Source organism: Cinclus cinclus, chromosome 8, assembly GCF_963662255.1.
Source record: "Cinclus cinclus chromosome 8, bCinCin1.1, whole genome shotgun sequence".
Lineage (NCBI taxonomy): Eukaryota > Metazoa > Chordata > Aves > Passeriformes > Cinclidae > Cinclus > Cinclus cinclus.
Window position 1 is genome coordinate 5,266,926 of NC_085053.1, and position 18,977 is coordinate 5,285,902.

Here is an 18,977-nt window from a genome sequence, read left to right on the forward strand (position 1 = left end):
CTTTCCTGGACACCAGGAAAAGGTTCTTCCCCAGAGGGTGGTAGGCACTGCCCAGGCTCCCCAGGGAATGGGCACTGCCCCAAAGCTGCCAGAGCTCCAGGAGCATTTGGACAACGCTCTCAGGGATGCTCCGGGTGGGTATTGCTGGGGTGTCTGTGCAGGGCCAGGGGTCAGACTGGATGATCCTCTGGGGTTCCTTCCCACTCAGGACTTTCTGTGATTCCATGAAGACTTTTCCATTAGGCCATGTGGGATGGACTGTGTGTTGGGTAAGTGTTAAGCAAGATAATTTTGGGAGCACAGTTCTATTTGCTGCAGATGTTTGCAGTAAGCATTCTTCAAGACTGTTCATGGCTCTTGATGAGTGTAATCAGGATTTCCTGGTAATGCTGTATTTGGCTCCTCTACCACACTACGATTTTTAGATCTAGAAATCCTTTTGTGTGCTTTACCCAAACTCCATGGGTAATGTAGTGTGAGCTTCCAGAGGGTGTGGCATAATTAATTGATTTGAATTAAATCCACTGTAAGGGATTAAGTATTGAAGTCACTTCAGCATCTGCTTTCTCTTGAGATGTCTTGTTGGCTCTGGGAAGAGGGTGGATAGCTGTCCCTCTGCCAGCCCTGGCCCCCTGAAATGGCACCAGGGCCTGTGCTCGGTACCTGCCTGTGTTTATTTCGTCCTGAGAGACTGATTAACGCAGCAAGCCAGGAGCTCCATTTGGAGTAACGTGGCACGGGCAGGGCTGGGATGTGCAGTGCAGGTGGTAGGAGCTGTGTGGGAACCTAGGATCCCAGGCTTTGTGTATGAGGTGTCCTTGCTCCCTGGCCCCGCTGCCCCCGCTGAGAGCCCTGCCCATCACCTGCGCTCTGCGCGGCTGTTGGGATGCAGTTGTTGATGACGTGGTTGCATTTTTGTCCATCTGCATGATGCTTACCTCATCCAGCATGGAGGGCGATCGTGCTCGGGGACTCCGCCTGGCCCCGTAGCCAAAGAGACTGTTGTGTGCAGCACCACGAACTGCTTCCTGCAGATGTTGAAATGAGGTGGGGGGGTTAGAAGGACAGAGAGCATGATCTCATGTCTGAACCAGTTAAGGGACCATATGAGGAGCTGGAACTCTTCCTTTCGGATGCAGGACATTAACTCGAACCACGCTTTTTGTCCTGGGTCTAACCTGTTCTCTTATTTCCCCAGACACAGCAGTATCCTTGGCTTGGTTTTGTGTATCCTCTCAAAGTGAGCATGGTAGTTGGCTGTGGGCTTAGGGGAAATTATTATTTTCTGTTTTTACAGATTTCCTCTCTGCTATGTGATTGGTTAGCTCGTGCTCTTCCCTTTCCTGGAGTGCCTTCCAAGATGGCAGCAGTTCCTCCAGAAATTATATAACTGGGCAAATTTACAGTGATTCTCCAATGCTGAAGTCTTTCTTATTCACACTTCCTCAGATAAAAATGAATAAATAAACCCAGGGTGATTCCTAGCCTCAAACTATTGTTAGGGCTGACAGGAAAGGGTGGTCAGGCATGACCAGGGAAGTGATGGAAATCACTGTCTCTGGGGCAGAAAATGTGTGGGACTTTGTGCTTTGGGACACGGTTTATTGATGGACCTGGCAGTGCTGGATTGATGGTTGGACTTCATGATCTTGGAGGGCTTTTCTAGCCTTAATGATTCAGTGATTAAAGAAAGGACATTGTAATGTTCTAGTGATCATAATGAAACTAATTTTTTATTGTCATGCCTTTGTGTAGTTGCTCAAGAGCAAAGGTTTGGGAGTGACGTAAATAATTGTTTAGGGCTTATCCTGCCATTTCAGAATTTAGCATTAGGAATCATTCCCTTGAAGCCAAACTCCACATGGTGCTTCACTTCTATTCACTTTGAAATTTTTGCTGATGCTTCAGGTCTAACCATGGTCCAGCTGGATCTGAGAACTGATCCTGTCCAGCAGCTCCCAGGGTATTTTAGAGATGCAGAAAGGAATAACCTCTATTACTTTGATGGTTGCAAACAGTTCTGACTTTGAAGGCGTCTGATGGCCCCTGATCCTCACAAGGTGCTCAGAAAACAGTGGCCTATGGAGAGCCTGTTGAAGAGCCATGAAGTCCTGGTTTGCAGTTTGCCCCTCCAGGCCTCTGGAACATCTCCAGACAGCCGGGGTTGTCTGGGAGGTCACATACAGCTCCAGCAACTGGAATTCTCTCCCTGGATTTACAGAGGGCAGTATTGCTGCTCCTGCAGAGCTCACAGGGATAAGTAGGATTGTAATGCATGGAAGCATAAACACTACAGTGTATTTATGGGATAAATATAATTCCTCTCTTCACTTGTTTATCTGTAGAGCTGATAGAAGCACTGGGATGACTGGAATTTAAGATACTTGGTTGCTGATCGTACCCTGAGGCAGAGGAAATAAATGCAAGAAATTTCTCCAGCTCAGGCAGGTAAATACCTATATCTCCATAGCTTATGTGAAATTAAGTTCTTGGTAAAAAATGAATTGTGGAAACATTCCTTAAGAGTAGAAACTTATTTGCTCTGTAAAATACAATTTTAAAGGAACGGATTTATTTTAATTATATATTTTTTTTAATTTATTAGTTAAAGGACCGGAAGCCTCTCCTGTGTGGGATTGAAATAGGTACTTGGCAGTCGCCTAGAATAAACTAAGATAAAAATGTCTATCATAGATCCTTATCAACACATTGTGGTAAGTAGCACTGATTCTTATATATATATAATCTTCTCTGATATGCACTGTCTTGTATAATGGCTTCCCTGCTGGAAGTTACTCTAAATAAGTGTATAACATTGGAGGTGTTACTATTTCCTTCAAGAAATGGTAGATGTATCTAGCTTTCTTCTTTACAGTGCAGTTTTGGGGGGGAGTGCTCTTCCTTTTCATTAGTATGAATGGAGAGATAAGTTGACAGTTTGGGATATTTACATCTGAAACTGGTGTATATCACTAATGTTGCTTCAAAGAGAATCCTCAAAATATATTGTGCAAACTCTGAGTGAGGTGATTTGTGCCTCTCAGCAGCACACTGTACCCCTGCTGCCTTCCTTCTGCTTTGTTCCAGTGTTCCTGCTGCATCCTTGTCCCAGCTGTCATGCCCTTGGGATTGCAGTGAGCCTGTCAATCCTGCAGAATGAGAAAAAACTGGTTCAATACAAAAAAAGACAAAACTTTATTCGGGAGAAATCTTTCCCTGTGAGGGTAGTGAGACCCTGGCACAGGGTGCCCAGAGAAGCTGTGGGTGCCCCTGGATCCCTGAAAGTATCCAAGGCTGAGCTAGAAAGGGCTTGGTGCAACTTGGGCTAGTGGAAGGTGTCCCTGCCCATGGCACAGGGTGGCACTGGATGGGCTTTAAGGTCCCTTCCAACCCAAACCATTCTGTGATTCCATGGAAGGGTTAGAAAATCCATTCTGTGCTGTTGGAGCTGGCCTAAGGGGAGGGTGAGCTTAGCCCATGGAAATGTAGAAGTAGGAACAAGGGAAGGAAGAGGGAGATGGGAGCAGAACTGCCCTTTGTGGGGTGAGCCTGTGGCTCAGCATGCTGTCTCTGAATGCAGCTGTGCTGGAAGGGAGTTTCCAAAGCAAACACTGGAATGGCAATTCCTGCCCAAGCCGAAATCTGGAGCCACGCTGGGTGTGTTCCTATCAGGGGCTTCTAGTAACAGTGCCAGGCTGACAGCAGCAACAGTGAGGTGTCCCCCGAGATAGCTGCCACACTCTTGTCACAGTGTTTTACATGGCTAAAAATACTGCCTGTGCTTCCTAGAAGTGATCTCTTATCAACCCTGTGGTTTGTGCCCTATGCACTCACATCCTCCACACCAGTGTACAGCCAGCAGATGTCAAACTGGCTTTTACTCCCTTTCCAGCCCTGTGAACTGCTGGGAGGGAGGACAAACCTTGGGGTGATGTCTGTGTTAAAACAATACTGACTTAATTCCTTTCAGCGTCAGTGCCCTCTCCTGGATGGATTGCTTGGAATGATCTGTACCTTTATGGGAGAGGTCTCTGAGGCACTCTGTTATATTTTATTAAATTATTTATTTGAAAGGACTTTTTTATATCAATGATCAACAAAAAGGAGCTGTCCTGCAGATATAATATAATGAATAAAAATTGTGTATAGTAAAGGTAGCTAGAGCTTCCTGGGAATGCTGAACTGTTGCTGTGGGAATGTTGCTAATTCCAGGATCAACGCTGTTTATGCAAGAGCTGATCCTTTAATTGCTTGGAAAGGGAATGGAAATCTTTGAAGTTTTTTAATTTGGAAACTGAAATCCTGTGGAAAGTTTTACTGAAATGTTAAACAATTGTGGGCAGCAGGCTCACATCAATAGAAAAATCTTGGATTTAAATTATATTTGGCATTAAATTACTCAAAAGGATTCTGCATTTTCCAGAAGTCCTTGTGCTGACTGTTGTGTGTTTGCTGGTCTTTTTTTTCCCTCATTTTATGAAAGACTCTGAGGTATAAATTAAGATATTCAGAATGCTGTTGCAGGTGCAGACAGAACTTACTATTAAAAAAATGCAGAGAATAAAAGTGTGTAATACATCTTCATTTACTTTGATATGAGGATAGATATTATAACAACGAAAAAAAGCACTTCAAGATAAAATTTGTGCGTGGGCAGAAAAGTTTGTCTTAATTGTAATACCCCGTGAAAGAAAAACATGGACTCCGTGAAAATCACTTACTTAAGTTATCAGGCAAATATTTTCATTTGTCCAGCGCCATTGTTAGCTCAAGTGTCCATAACACGAAGGAAGTAAACCCATTTAATACTTGTGCAGTCTGCCTGTGCCAGAGCTTCCTGATTGCCTGGCACACAGAATGGCAGCGTCCTGGTGGAGCTCTGCTCCGTGACTCAGCATTCTGCAAAATGACAGATGTGATATTGAACACCTGCAAGTCCCTGCCTTTCTGGGCACGTCCGGAAGGGCGGCAGGCGCACCGCGCTCCTGCTACGGGAGATAGTGGGGCTGTGTCCCAGCCCCTGGTGGGAAGGGGGTGGTGTTCCTGTGGTCACAAAGGCACAGATGTCTAAAAGAGAGCAAAGCAGATAATTAGGGAAATTTTACTGAGGGGTAGGAAAGCACTCAAAAGGCGAGAGAGAAACAAAGGAGGCAGGGAGAGCTGAGGTGTGAAAACAGGAGATGCTGAACCATGGCTGTGCAGTCACGGAAAACCTTGTGGATTGAGCAGTGAACACTGTCCACCCGAATTTCCATAACTCAGAAGACCCATATTCAGGCAGGGCATGCTGAAAACTTTTTGTTGTTTTTCCTTTCCTCTCTAAATTTATGGAGAAAGAGGAAACAAAATGAAACGTGTAAAGCGAGGTCACTTTGGACAGTGTACTTTTTTAAATCCATAGAGTCCTGCAATGGGTTGAGTTGGATGGGACCTAAAAGGTCATCCCACCTCACTGCCATGGGCAGGGACACCTTGCGCTGGAGTTAATTGTGAGTTTTTGAAATTTGTAACCTGTCCTAAACTTCTAAAGGAATGTAGATGTTGCTCCTCTCAGTGTTGCAACGTTTAAGTGATTTATTTACCATCATCTGTTTTTCAGAAGTACTTGAGGAATTTGTGCAGATTTTTATCAAGACTTAAGGTGAACATAAGTCACTTGAGAAAATGCAGCTTAGTCATCTAAACTAGCAAGGGCTGGATTTGTAAAGGCATTTGGAGTCAATACATTTCTCATGGTGTTTTCAGGGACCTTCTTCAGAACTCCTGAAAAACTAATAAAAAAAATGATTCTGAAATATGGACATTTAGGCCTTTTGATCTCCTTAGAAACTGGATCCTAAGTGGAAAATTTGCCTAATTTCCAGCTGCACTTAATGTGCATGAAAAATGTTTTTTTTGGTATAAGAAGAGATCTAGGCTTTTGAGCTTCCTGTTTGTATCTATGTATTTTTTTTTTTTTTTACTAAGAGGGAAATTGTTTATTTCAGTAGTGGCAAATTCCCTCCAAGTGTATACTATGGCCAGATATTAATAACTGTGCATAATTGTAATGCTCAGTGTGTTGTTTTGGGTGAGGCACAGGGAAAGAAGACACTGCTTTTCTTTTGCCCGGCATCTGTGTTCTCACATGTCTTTCAGAGGATCCCAGTCTTAAACCAGACTTAATTTTCCTGGCAGTACAACGGCTGGAATGATGGGATTTGCTGCTTAAGTCAATAAAAAGCAATTTTTGTGAAGGCATTAGTAAAACACTTACCAACTTATAATAGAAATAGTGGTGATCTCTGTGCTGCTGGGAAGAGAGCAAACTGGCAAGTGGTGGCTTGGCCTTGCTTTGATGGTAGGCATATGAATTTAGGCATATGGAAGGTGCAAGCAAATTACTTTACAGAGTGCTTGTTGTCAGGGAGTATCATGTAGTATCCCCTTTTTCCAGTCTGAGCTGTGGGACATCAGAATTGCACATGGATTTCACCTATTAGCTGAGAACTAAACCCAGCACACCCATGTCCCATCCTTGTCACTTAATTATTACTCCTCTTCACTGTTAAATACTCGATGATCTCTGATTTGTGGTCTCCAGCAAGGACAAGTTCTTTCTTGACAGCAGAGGAAAAGGAGGAGGGTGATGTGTTTGTACTTTGGGCTGTTTCTTTTAATTACAAGGTTGGATATGACAAAGGAAATGCTTCAGTCTGTGTGAAGAAACTGAGGACAGTTATGAAACCAACTTCATCAATCTGACATACTTGGGAGATAATATAATAGGGAGATAATAAAGCAGCTTGGAGCATTTTCAGACAGCAAACTGGAAATAGGGGGCAGCGAGAGCTGGTGATTTCTGGAGAGTCACAGCTTATAAAAGTTCTTGGGGCAGGGTAAATGGCAGAGCTGGGGTGACTTCACATAGCTGGGTTCCCAGCCCTTCCCAGTTACCCACAAAAATCCCCATTTACCCCACTGTGGAGGAAAACTCTGGACTTCCTTTTGCCCTGTGGCAGAGGCAGATTTGTTCAGGGAGGTGTCACATCCTCCTTCCAGTTTATCCATCTTGGAAGCTGCAGTGCAGAAGGTGATGGATGTCACTCAGTCATTGGGATGTCTTCATGCCAGCCCGTGGAAGGGTGTAAGATAGGTGTTACTCCTTAGCACCTCTGGGTTCCCACAGCTGAACCCTCTCTGCTGATGCTTTTGAGGTGAGCAACATCTTACTGGGAGTATTGGGAAGAGTGAATTCCCCTTTTCCTGTGGTTGCTGAAGCACTTGCTGTGCCATTACGGTTTCAGTGCACCACAGCTGGCATTGCCACAGTTTCCCCTGCCTGCTCGCTTGGTCTTGGATCCAGATAACTGCTGTGGATGCCAGGGGAAAATTTCAGAGCCAGGCAGAGAGTCCTGGCCAGACCCTCCAGCAGCTGACACAGCGTGGGCGTGATTACAGCCAGATTAAGCTGATAAACTCGGTGTCTGGGTCAGGCGGTGGCTGCAGTGAAGTTACCTCCAGTATTGCTGTGGGTGTTTTCTCCCGGAGCCTTTGCCATGGGGATGTGGCTGTGCCTTTGCACACCTCAGGCTTCTGCAGGAATTGTGTTGGTATCGCTGGAGGTGCTTTTTAATGAGTCCTGGCTCAAATGCCACTTAAGTACTTACAAGTCACTTTGCTGACTTTGGAAGATTAGTTTTTGCTTTCCTCTTCTTTTTGAGAAAAAGGTATGTAACCTATAAGATATTAAGTTTTTTCTTCATTCATATTAGAGGGATCCAGTTTGGTTCGGGTCTCTGGGTGTGAGCTATAGACACAAAATAATGAGGCTTGGCTGAAACAACCAGTTCTGTAAAAACAAAAAAAAAAGGAAGTATTCAGAAGAAAAAAATAGCAGGAAAGCACCAGGCAGAGTCTGAATAAGCATGTCCCGTAGCAAGAGTATTGTCTATGATTTTAAATTAATTTCACTGAATTTCCTAATGGTGGCCTTCTCCCTGATTGTTGTGGTCCCAGTGACTGATAGGCTGTGTTTATTTTAATGCACTTCACAAGGTGGTTGGTAGGAAGCTAGGAGAAGATAGAAAATACACAGTTGTGTGAGGCCTGATCCTGGCTTTAATACCTCACATTTCCTCCCAATCTTTGTGTCCCTGTAAAGCCAGTATTGGCTGCCCTGCAGTCTGCACTGGTGATTCTCAACGGTATCCAGCAGGTTGATCAAACTCAGGGCTATGTTGATAAAGCAACATATCTACAGCTGAGTTGGTAACCTCTTTTTATTAAGGATTTTACTTTTTGTTTCTTAATTTCACATATTTTCCTACTTCCCTGGTTTGTTGAGGACACACCTCCTCCTAGGCAGGCAGCTCCTGCTGTGTGTTTGGGCTTTGCAAGAAAGGGAACCTCCAGAATGTGCATGAAATGTGCTGGTGACTGTTTTAACAGCTTGCTTTGCACCTTCCTTACATTGTCTTGAGGCTGCTTTCACCCTGAATATTGATGTGTACTAGAAGCTACAGCACTAACTCTACCCCTTGTGTGTGCAGTGTTCATTCATCTGCTGCAGAACACAGGCTTTGAAGTAATTCCTGCCATTCTTTTTAGCAGGGGAAGGCAATTACTAAGACAAACTGTAAGATAGTCTGTTTTTATTTCTCCTTCGCTGTACCCCGTGGTTCCTGCCTGACTAAATGCCTTGAAGCAGGTTCTGTGGTGAGGGGGAGTGTTGTTGGTTGAGATTAGCAGGTGTGGCTGCAGGAAAATCCAGCAGCCCCAGTACAGGTACCTCTTGGTAAAGCTCCAGGGTGCAGTTCAGCTTTAGGATGCTCTATCCAGTATGAGTTTCCCTTACGTTTTGACTGGGTGATTTCTCTCTCTGTTTTTGGAGAAAATGAAACTTTATTTTAATAGATAGTGATTTGTTTTTTGTTTTTTTGTTTTTGTTTTTTTTTTTTGTGTTCTGGAGTTTAATCACTTCTCACTCTCTGACTTTCAGGTGGAGCACCAGTACTCACACATACTCACTGTGACAATAAGAAAAGCCACAAATGTCACCAAAGGAGCCATTGGTGACATGCGTAAGTATTGCTCTTTCTATTTTGCATTTCTTCCATGAGCCTGTTGCCGTGGGCAGGGGGAGATGGTGACTCATTGTGTGTTAAATGGCTGTTAGTGGTCTGGTCCTGGGTTTCTGTGTGTCTTGCTAAAGCTGGGGCAGTGTCCCCATGTCCCTGCTCACTCTCACTCAGAGAGCAGATCTGCTGCTCCTTCTTTACATTGATCCTGAAGGGCTGAGGGAATTGTAAATGATTTGCCTACAAGCCAGCAACACCTACAATTAGCTTTTTGGTTCCCTCAGAAGTGCTGTGTGAGTGCACTGAAACTGGAAATTGCTGCCACCTCACAGGGCTGTGGTTTGGAGGGGGGAAAAAGCCCAGAGCGCTGCTGAGTCAATGCAGAAAGCAGAAAAAATGTAAGCCATTAAAAAAAAAACCCCGCTCGAATGGGTCAGCAAATATTGTGGTGGGGAGATGGATGATACCAGCACTTCTTCCTCTTTCTGAGAGGCTGCTGAACAGGACTGGACTTCATAGCTGAACAGGAAACCACTAAGAACAACTCTGCTCTGATCTTAAGGAGGGAAGAGGCAGAGAATATTGGTTGAATCTGCAAAAAGAATATTCCTGCTTCCTTGGGTCTGTCTGCTTTGGTGCCAGGCCATCCCTCCCTTTTCCCTGTGTTTCCCAAGTCTTGAAAGCTGGGGCAGGGAAGATGAGTGTGACCCTTGGCTCCTGCTCTCCCATCCAGCTAACTGGACATACAAGTGTTTCCCAACTCCTGGAAACTACTTGTGGGTCAAACTACAACAGCTGCTCTGACCCACAGCTTTGTTTCAGGGGGTTTTCATAATTGAAGTCTACTGCTGCTGCTAAAGTTGCAGGAGGGTTACTTGAGAGGGGGATATTCAACAGGTACAAGGGAAGAGAGGGGAGCCCTGGCAAAGTGGAGAAGAGGGAATTGGGAATCTCTCATCCCCTTTGAGTAAGGGGGAGAAGCACATAGAGAAGAAGATGGAGTGATGTTTGTGTGTGCGTACGGATATGTGTAATTTCATATATATGGTGGTCTTTCGATAAGAAGACCTAAGGAAAAGTGCTGGAAGGGTGGAACAAGGAGCCCATGAGTTTGTGTGTGTAAGATGAGTTAAATGGAAAGACACAGGTTCTACACAGGTTCTTGGACATAGGTGTCTGTCATGAGACAGTGTGGGCAACATGGGCAGGGAAAAAGGGGAGGTTGAAGTGGGGACCCAATGATATGATATTAAAGGGAGTAGAGAAAGGGTGACAAAAGCCAGAAGATCATGGCAACTTTGTGCACCAGAGCAAATATGGGTGACCTATAGTATAAACTTCAAATATTATCCATCAATGTAATTGTATTTTTTTCTTGAAAAAGTCCCTCTTATCTTAGCAAGTCATCAAAATCAAGAAGCTGCTCAGGAAGAACATTTTATTTTTATAAAACCTGCCAGAATGATGCTGTAGGGCCACTGAAACCTGCTTGGCTTCTTGTCTGAGACAACTGCCAGAGCTCAGTAGCCTGAGGCACCCCCCAGTCTGGGGCATCTCTGGGTGAGCTTCCAGGGATCCAGGGCTGGTCCTTGGGGTCTTGGCAAATCCCCCGACAGATCATTGCTGCTTCTTTTTTATTTTGGGAAAATTAAAAGTGTTTTTATTCTCTGTTGTGGGAGCCTGGCAGCTACTTGATCAAATGAATGAAGTGTTAATTACTGTGAGGAGGTGCTTGAAGGTGTGAATGGGGAAGGGCCTTTACAGTTTATTGTGCCAACCTATATATATATACATATAGTTGTTTTATTTGATTTGCCAAAAATGAAACTTGTTAAGGGAATTGTTGAACTTTTCCATCAGGTTTTTTGTCTCAAAGACAGAAAGATGTCTGTGACAGACCATGTGTAAGCCCTGTTTGGGGTGGGTGCCTGAGTTTCACTTCTCTCATGGACGCTCCCAAGCTGTTGACTCTTCTGGGCGATTGGCCTTAATTTTATTTTTTTTGTCATTGTCGCTCTATGAACCACAGGTGCTCTGGGAACAAGAGAGTTAATTTTACATTGTGGGGTGATGGAGGCCTGGGGGAGCATGAGGGATTTTGTGTTGCTGTTCATTTTTCTGTATCAGCCTTTTCAAGACTTTCTGGAACAGCTCTGAGATACCTGAGCAAATCTAAGTTTATAAAATATGCTGAAGTGCTTTGTGTGATATTTTTCATCTGGAGGCTCTGAACTCTACCTGTGCTCAAGGAGTTTTAGCTGGCAGGTCTGGTGTGTGTGGTGCCCCACACAATGGGTGACACGGAGGCACTGACTCCTCTGGCATGGCCATCCACACCTCTGTCTCCTAAAACCCCGGCTGGGCAGATAACCAGTATTTCTAGAAAGTTTTCTAAGACTTCTTCATGAATGGGCAGTGTAAGTGGTTGTGTCATCCTCCAACCACCTCAGTCATTCTGTGAATTTGTTTGTGGGGGTGATAAATGAGATTTCCTGTAAGAACTCACCACACAGGATGGTGGGGAGGGGGAAAAATGTTTGAGGGCAAACCCTTTCTTTCCCAGCAGTTCATTCAAGTCCCTTCTTATTTCAGGTGTCTGCCCATTTACTCTAAAGGAGTCCTTCCTTTATTGGTGTCACTTGTTTCAGTTTTAGTGTCCCTGTTTGAGTGACTCCCACATCCTGGATACTATCCTGTCAATATCTAAGTGATGCAGCTGTAGCTTTTCAGAGGTTTAAATCATGTTTTAGAGGCTGCTGCTCTGGTAGGTGTGGTCAGCTCCTTTCCAGGCTGGAAAGTTTGTGAGCTGAATAAGTGCAGCAGATGGGTGCTGGGTGACCTTGGCTGGCCACTCTGTCACTCCCTCTGTCAACAGGACGGGGAGAGAACATGCTGAAAGGGTCAGCATGAAGACGGGGACAGATCTCACCTGTAACCCACATAGGCAAACGGGCTCAGTTTGAGGAAATGACTGTAATTTATTGGCAGTTAATTGTAGCAGAGTAGGATAGTCAGAAATAAAGCTAAACCTACCTCCTGCTGTACACCATTCCTTTTTTTCCTTCTGCATCCCCCTCTACCAGCTATCAGTGGGATTGGAGTTAGCCAGTGGATCCTGCTGAATTGGCCAAAACACAGTTCAGTGGAAAAGAAGTAAAAAAAATTTATTAGGAAGAAATTGTTCCCTGTGAGGGTGGGGAGGCCCTGGCACCAGAGAAGCTCTGGCTGCCCCTGAATCCCTGGAAGTGTCCAAGGCCAGGTTGGGCAGAGCTTAGAGCAATGTGGGATAGTGGAAGGTGTCCCTGCCTGTGGCAAGGAGAGCTCTACAGTCCCTTTCAACCCAAGCCATTCTAGGATTCTATGCCCCTGCTGTCCAAAACCTGCTACATAAAGCTATTACCAGGTGAAAAATCAGAAAATCTACATGGGTTTGGTGAGGATTTCATTATCTTAATTGCTTAGCTTGCTGCTGATTGCAGACCTTGTAAAATCACTTCTCTGACTGGACTCCTTGGAAAAGACCTTTTCCCTGGCCAGTGAGTTTACATAGTAGTTTTGAGTCTTCCAGGTGCCACCTGAACTGTAGAGCCTTTCCTTGCTTGCACGACTGTACAAAAACCTGTAGGAAAAAATACCAGAGTCCCAAACTGCAGCATTGTGGAAGAGAAATGCTTGCAAACTGGGTCTCCTTTCCATAGCATCTCTCCCCTTCTGGACTTTCAGGCATCTTGGTGGCAAACTGTGTTGGAGGAAGCATTGTAAAATTTGTCTTCTATCTGTAAATGTGTATTTAAGTGTACTGGCTTTCACAACAAATGGTGGCATCTACAGAGGAAACCAGTTGTGTGACTCTGCTCTTAATGATCACTCATCTTGCTTAATCCTGTTTGGGATTTGCAGATTTTCCTTGCTTCATCTTCTTTGATGCTGTGGTAGTGAACAATGTCATTACGAGTATTTTTAGGTAAAAATCCCCCTCTTAAAAATGTTTAAAGTTTGATAGCTCACAGCACTGGTACTCAGCTTCTCTGCCAGTTGCTATCCCCCTCGTTGGAATCAAGGATGCATTTCCCTGCAGTTAAGCTGCTCAGATAAACAAGTGCTGGGAGCAGTGCTGTCACCGGAGCTCAACTCTGGTTGCAAAACTTGCCCAAGTAGAGCTGGGAAGCAGCTCCTGGGTGGCTCTTGGCATGGTCAGACCATGTCACTGCAGCCAGCTGTGGACATCCCTTCAAGTTCAGGACATGCCCTTCCTCATTGCTTCCTGCATCTCCAAAGGAAACCGAGATGGGAGCACACCTTTACCTGTCTGGCCCTGCTCTGGGATCTGGGAATGAGGAAGGGATGTCCAGCATGCACTGTTTGTCCATCACACCCCTGTGCCCTGGGGCTGTTCCCCATGAGCCAGAGCTCCTGGAGTTGAAGCTGGCTTGGTTAAACCCAAGTCACAGCAGTCCAGGCAGGTGTGAGCAGGGTTTTAAACCTGGCCTAGCTGAAAGGAAGGAACTGGAGATTTGCCTTCTTGTATTATGGCTTGTGTTACTGCAGCTCATTCAGGACTCATGCAGCTGTTCTCTGGACTACAGCCGGCCAGTCCTGCACCCTGAATTAGTTACAGTGCGCTTACCTGTCAGACTGCCATCAGATAAGGCTCTTCCTGCAAGGCCCTGGAGCAGGTCCTGATTTTTGCAAGGGGAGTACAAGCTAAACTGCTCCCCTTCTCTAGCCTAACTGCCTGGGAAAGGTAGGTCAGAGTTGGGCAATCCTCCACATCCTACAAGCTGCATGTGCAAATCTCCATGTGGCTGAAATACGGATCCATAAAAGATGGATAAAAGAAAAAAATCTTAAATGAACAGTGCTGCTAACAACTGCTCAAGATGTCTACTGCACATCTCAGTCTAACACTTTGCTATTCAAGTGTTTGGAGGCAGCTCCAGGCAGGAAAAAGGGATGTGCCAGGCCCATCCAGGCTGGCAGAGGAATTCTCCCTCTCCCTCTCTTCTCCATTTTGAAAATGTTATTGTAAAAGCATGAGCTGAAGCATCTAAACTGGGGCCCTTCACGACAAGAAAGATACTGAGAGGCTGGAACTAAGGAAAGGAATGGAGCTGGGGAAGGGTTTGGAGTCCCAGAAATGGCTGAGGGAGCTGAGAAAGGGGCTCACTCTGGAGAAGAGGAGGTTCAGGGGGGCCTTCTGGCTCTGCACAACTCCGGAACAGGGGTCGGGCTTTGCTCCCAGGGAACAGGGACAGGATGAGAGGAACCAGCCTCAAGCTGTGCCAGGGGAGGCTCAGGTTGGACATCGGGAGGCATTTCTTCCTGGAAAGGGTGCTCAGGCATGGTCAGGGGCTGCCCAGGCAGTGGTGGAGTCCACATCCCTGGAGGTGTTCAGAAATGATGTGCACGTGGCCCCTGGGCCAAGGTTTTGTGGTGAACACGGTGGTGATGCTGGGCTGACAGTTGAGCTTAATGGTCTTGGGAGATCTTTTCCAACCTCACCCATTCTGTGATTCATCATCTGGGTACTGCCTTGTCTTCTGTAGGATCCCAGCTGTCCCACAGACTGGACCAAAGAAAAGCTCTTACAACTCAACAATGTTCATTTATATATTTCTGACTGCATGTGTTCTGAAAAGGAGAAAATGATCAGCCTTCCTCACATTTACCACCACAGGAAGGAACACTTCTGTGGAGGATGGTTTTTAGTGACAGGCTTTATAAAAGCACCCAGCCAAGAGTATTCCAGAGCAGTTGAAATCCAGGGAATGCATGCTCAGGGCTGGGTTTTGGAAGTGTTCCTGACAGTTGTCTGAATAAAAAAGTCAAGGGAAGAGATTCTTCTCCCTTGCAGGCCCTGAGGCTGTACTTCAGCAATATGGGAAATCAAGCTCTGGGGCTGCTGGGAGAGTCCCCAAACCTCTAAAGCCTCCTGATACCAAACACAGACCCAGTATAAATTTGTTCTGCCAATTCAGAAAATGCTGCCAGTCTAAATTTAGACTAAATCTGGCAGAGTTTATACCAGACTGGGAACAATCTATACTCCATCAGATAACATAAATGTGGACTAAACATCATACTGTGGGTTTGGAGTAATTCAGCAGGAATGTGATGATATGCCTGTACTTAGTGCAGACTGAATTACTCTGTCCAGGTCTGGCATTTCCTTGGACCCACAGTCAGAGCTGTGCCAGGCCTCCTCCTGTCCTGCTCATGTCTTTGGTTGTGGAATGTTGTGGTTTGACAGTGGCCAAATGCCAGGCACCCACCAAAGTCACACGCTCACCCTCACCTGCCACAGGTGGGCAGAGAAAGGAAAAATTTAATGAAGGGTTCATGAGTTGAGATAAGAACTGGGAGTAAACACTCCAAGTGTTTACAGACTTGGCTTAGAAGTACAAAGTGAATTTATTGCTAACAGAATCAGAGGAGGATAATGAGAAGTAAAATAAGCCTTTAAAACACCTTTTCTTGCCCCATCCCCTCCCTCCCACCTACAGCACAGGGGACAGGGTGTGGGGGTTTGGGTCAGTTCATCAGCAAGATTTTCTTCCACTGCTCAGGAGACGAGTCCTTCCCCTGCTGCACCTTGGGGTCCCTCCCTCCCACGGGACACAGCTCTCCATGAACTCCTCCAGCATGGCTCCACTCTCATGAGCAGCAGCCAAACCTCACCTGCCACAGCTGAGTCCCTACACAGGCACACAGCCCTCCCAAAACTGCTGGGACCTGGGGCTCTCTTTCCATGGGCTGCAGTCCTCCAAGGACAGGCTGCTCCAGCCTGGGAGCAGGGTCCCTCTCTCCACTGGGTCTCCCACTGGATCACAGCCTCCTCCAGGCATCCACCTGCTCTGGCATGGGCACCTTTCCAAGGGCTGCGGGGGGATCTCTGCATCCCTATGGATTCCCATGGGCTGCGGGGGGATCTCTGCATCCCTATGGATCCCCGGGGGGCTGCGGGGGGATCTCTGCATCCCCCGTGGATCCCCGGGGGGCTGCGGGGGGATCTCTGCATCCCCCGTGGATCCCCTCTGGCTGTGGGGGCACAGCTCCTCCACCATGGTCTCACCACAGCCTGCAGAGGAATTTGAGCTCCAGCACCTGGAGCACCTCCTGCCCTTCTTCTCCACTGACCTTGATGTTCCCAGGTTGTTTCCCTCAGATGTTCTCACCTCCTCCTCTTCTCTGGCTAGGAAAAAAAGCTGTGTTCTACTTTGTTTTGATTTTCTCCTTAAATGTGTTATCACAGATGTGTTACCAACCTCTAATTGGCCCAATTTTGGCCAGCAGCATGTCCATCTGCAGAGCCATCAGGAATTGGCTCTGCCAGACATGGTGGAAGTTTCCAGCAGCTTCTCACAGAAGACACACCTCTGTGGCCCCCTGGTACCAAAAACAAGGTTGTGCAAAAACAATGCATGGAGTGAGATATTTCACTGGTTTAAAAGTGAAAACTAGGTATTTAAATTAATTAAAAATCCTAAACCCCTTAGAGTCTGGCATGCTACTAGAAAAATGTTATTTTGTTTAATGCTTCAGTCACTTTTCAGTGTGTGTCTGCAAAGGGGCTTATACAGATAACCTAGAGAAGGAAGTGTTTCTTTGCTCTTAGCACTTCTACAAATGTGGTTTGACCAAAAGCTGACTTGTTTAGGGTTTTTTTTCCCCTTTCAAGGCTGGATCAGTGGAAGTAATGGTGTCCTGCACCAGTGAACTGGGTGATAGTGCAGTGCCTGTGCTGGGAGCTGGTTCTTTCCCCCACTGAAGTAATGCCAGAGATGAAAAGCACTGCCATAAAAGGCACAAATCATTTTTAATGAAGGTGTTACCTAATCCCAGGATTTCTCAAAGCGTAGTTGCTGCTTCAGAGCTGCCTTGGAGTCACCTTCCGCTCACAAAATCTGGCACTGCATCACCTTTTTGCAAAATCTCCAAAGCCACCAGCCCTGGCATTCCCTGTGGTGCCTTAAACACAAGCAGCAGTGAGTACTCCTGAGGTTTTTTGGTTGCTGTGGGCTTCTGGCATCTGCTTTACTGCTAGACTATGGATTTGTTCTAGAGCATCTCAGGTATCTATCTGTTCCATGGTTGGAGCATCAGTTATTGATAAGTACAGTTTTTAAGAATTCAGTTTTTAAAAAACTGAAGAATCATATGAAACCGGGAAAACCCATATATTTAAAATTCATTACTTTTTCTCCTGACCACGGCGGAGACACCAACTCATATTTCCATGCTACTGTCAGGCTCCATAAAATTCACAGTTTGAATAGAAATGCTGTTGTTATTTAGCTTCCTTCCCCTTTGAGGAAAGAGAGGTCATCCAGCAATTCCCATTATTGGCTTGACCTCTACCAGGCTGCTCAGCTGCATGTGCTAAACAGGTTGTACTGTGGTGCACCAAACCAAAAAATGGTGGGAAATACACAAAATGGTCATTTGGGACCTAGTAAGTTTTTATAAATGGAATTGCATTTAATGGTGGATAAATTAAGGCTTATTACCACTTTTTATTTTTGAGATAGATATATATCCATCTCAGTATTGTACTTGAGCAGGCCTTCTATAGTTTCTTTATGGCAATTATGCTGTAGAAGTAATTAAAATTGGAATGACTGAAATATAAATCATATATCTGAAATACTAATCATAATAATATGGAGGCCTGATGACAGCCATCTCACCAGACTAATAACATAAGATCAAATGGTTTCCAGTCATTGCAGAAAATTTTACAGGTTTCCCTAATAGCCAGATTGCTTAAAGCATTACTCATTTTTCATTGTGAAAATGTTTGACCCTAATTACTGTCCACTGTGTGTTTCACTTGGTGATTCATAATGTAATTTAAAGGGAGAATCCTATAGCCATGACTTAACCAGGAGATAAATCAAATGGGGAAAAGTCAGAGAATCCTTACTTTCTACTTCTCAGCCATTCCTAAGGCATCAGTTTTAAAACAGCAATGGGGATGCTGACTCTGCTCTTGTTTTTGGATGTGTGTCTTCAGCCCCTGGAGCTTTAGGTGGGGGGGGTTTGTAAATCTGAGTTATCACCGACATTTTGTTAATTACCTGAGACTTCATCTGCCTCCAAGCTGCTAATTACGGGACCCTCCTTGGCATCAGTGCTGAAAGCCTTAATTGTGTTTTTTTTGGTGTGCAGGTGGGGTTTGAGACAGTTGTCCTTAATTGTTGGTTCAGGCTGCCTTGTTTCTGAGAAACGGGGATGGAGTGGCAGCGCTTGCGTAAGGAACAGCCCGAGCAGGACGGAGCTGCACAGAAACTCTGCTTTCCTCAGAAATGTCCTGGGAACGAGTGTAAATTCCCCCGGGTGACTGCTGCTGAGGACACGGTGGTTGGTATCTCAGGCAGCTGCTGCAACAAAAGACCAGTTCCCCAACAGTACTGCCCCTATATAAAATCCTTAAGGCTGGAAAAGACTTCTAGGGTCATCAGGTCCAGATAGAGATAATTCTCAGACATAGACAGTTCTCTTGTCATGACTGAACATCAGCTTTTGACCCATACACCATAACAATTCTTCCTTTTAAAATCAAAATATAGATGTCAGTTTTCCAGTGCCTAAAGGGGCTCCAGGAGAGCTGGAGAGGGACTTGTGACAAAGGCCTGGAGGGATAGGACAATGGGGAATGGCTTCCCACTGCCAGAAGGCAGGGTTAGGTGGGGTGTTGGGGAGAAATCCTTCCCTTGGCACAGGGTGCCCAGAGAAGCTGTGGCTGTCCCTGGATCCCTGGGAGTGTCCAAGGCCAGGCTGGATGGGGCTTGGAACAGCCTGGGCTGGTGGAAGGTGTCCCTGCCTGTGGCAGGGGGTGGCACTGGATGGGCTGTAAGGTCCCCCCAACCCAAACCCTTCTGGAGTGCTGTGATAACAGTGGTGATCAAGCTGTTTTTA

General features: G+C 45.7%; 1 protein-coding gene across 2 annotated transcripts in view; it reads left to right on the forward strand.

Moving 5' to 3' along the window:
* Positions 1 to 18,977, forward strand: part of PLA2G4A (phospholipase A2 group IVA) — a 61,022-nt gene that overhangs the window by 4,531 nt on the left and 37,514 nt on the right. For both annotated transcript variants that reach the window (XM_062497585.1, XM_062497586.1), the window contains exons 2-4: positions 2,346 to 2,448; positions 2,606 to 2,714; positions 8,981 to 9,062. In XM_062497585.1, the coding sequence (XP_062353569.1) occupies positions 2,682 to 2,714; positions 8,981 to 9,062 (115 nt within the window). In that variant the 5' untranslated portion in view covers positions 2,346 to 2,448; positions 2,606 to 2,681. The remainder of the gene's footprint in view (positions 1 to 2,345; positions 2,449 to 2,605; positions 2,715 to 8,980; positions 9,063 to 18,977) is intronic.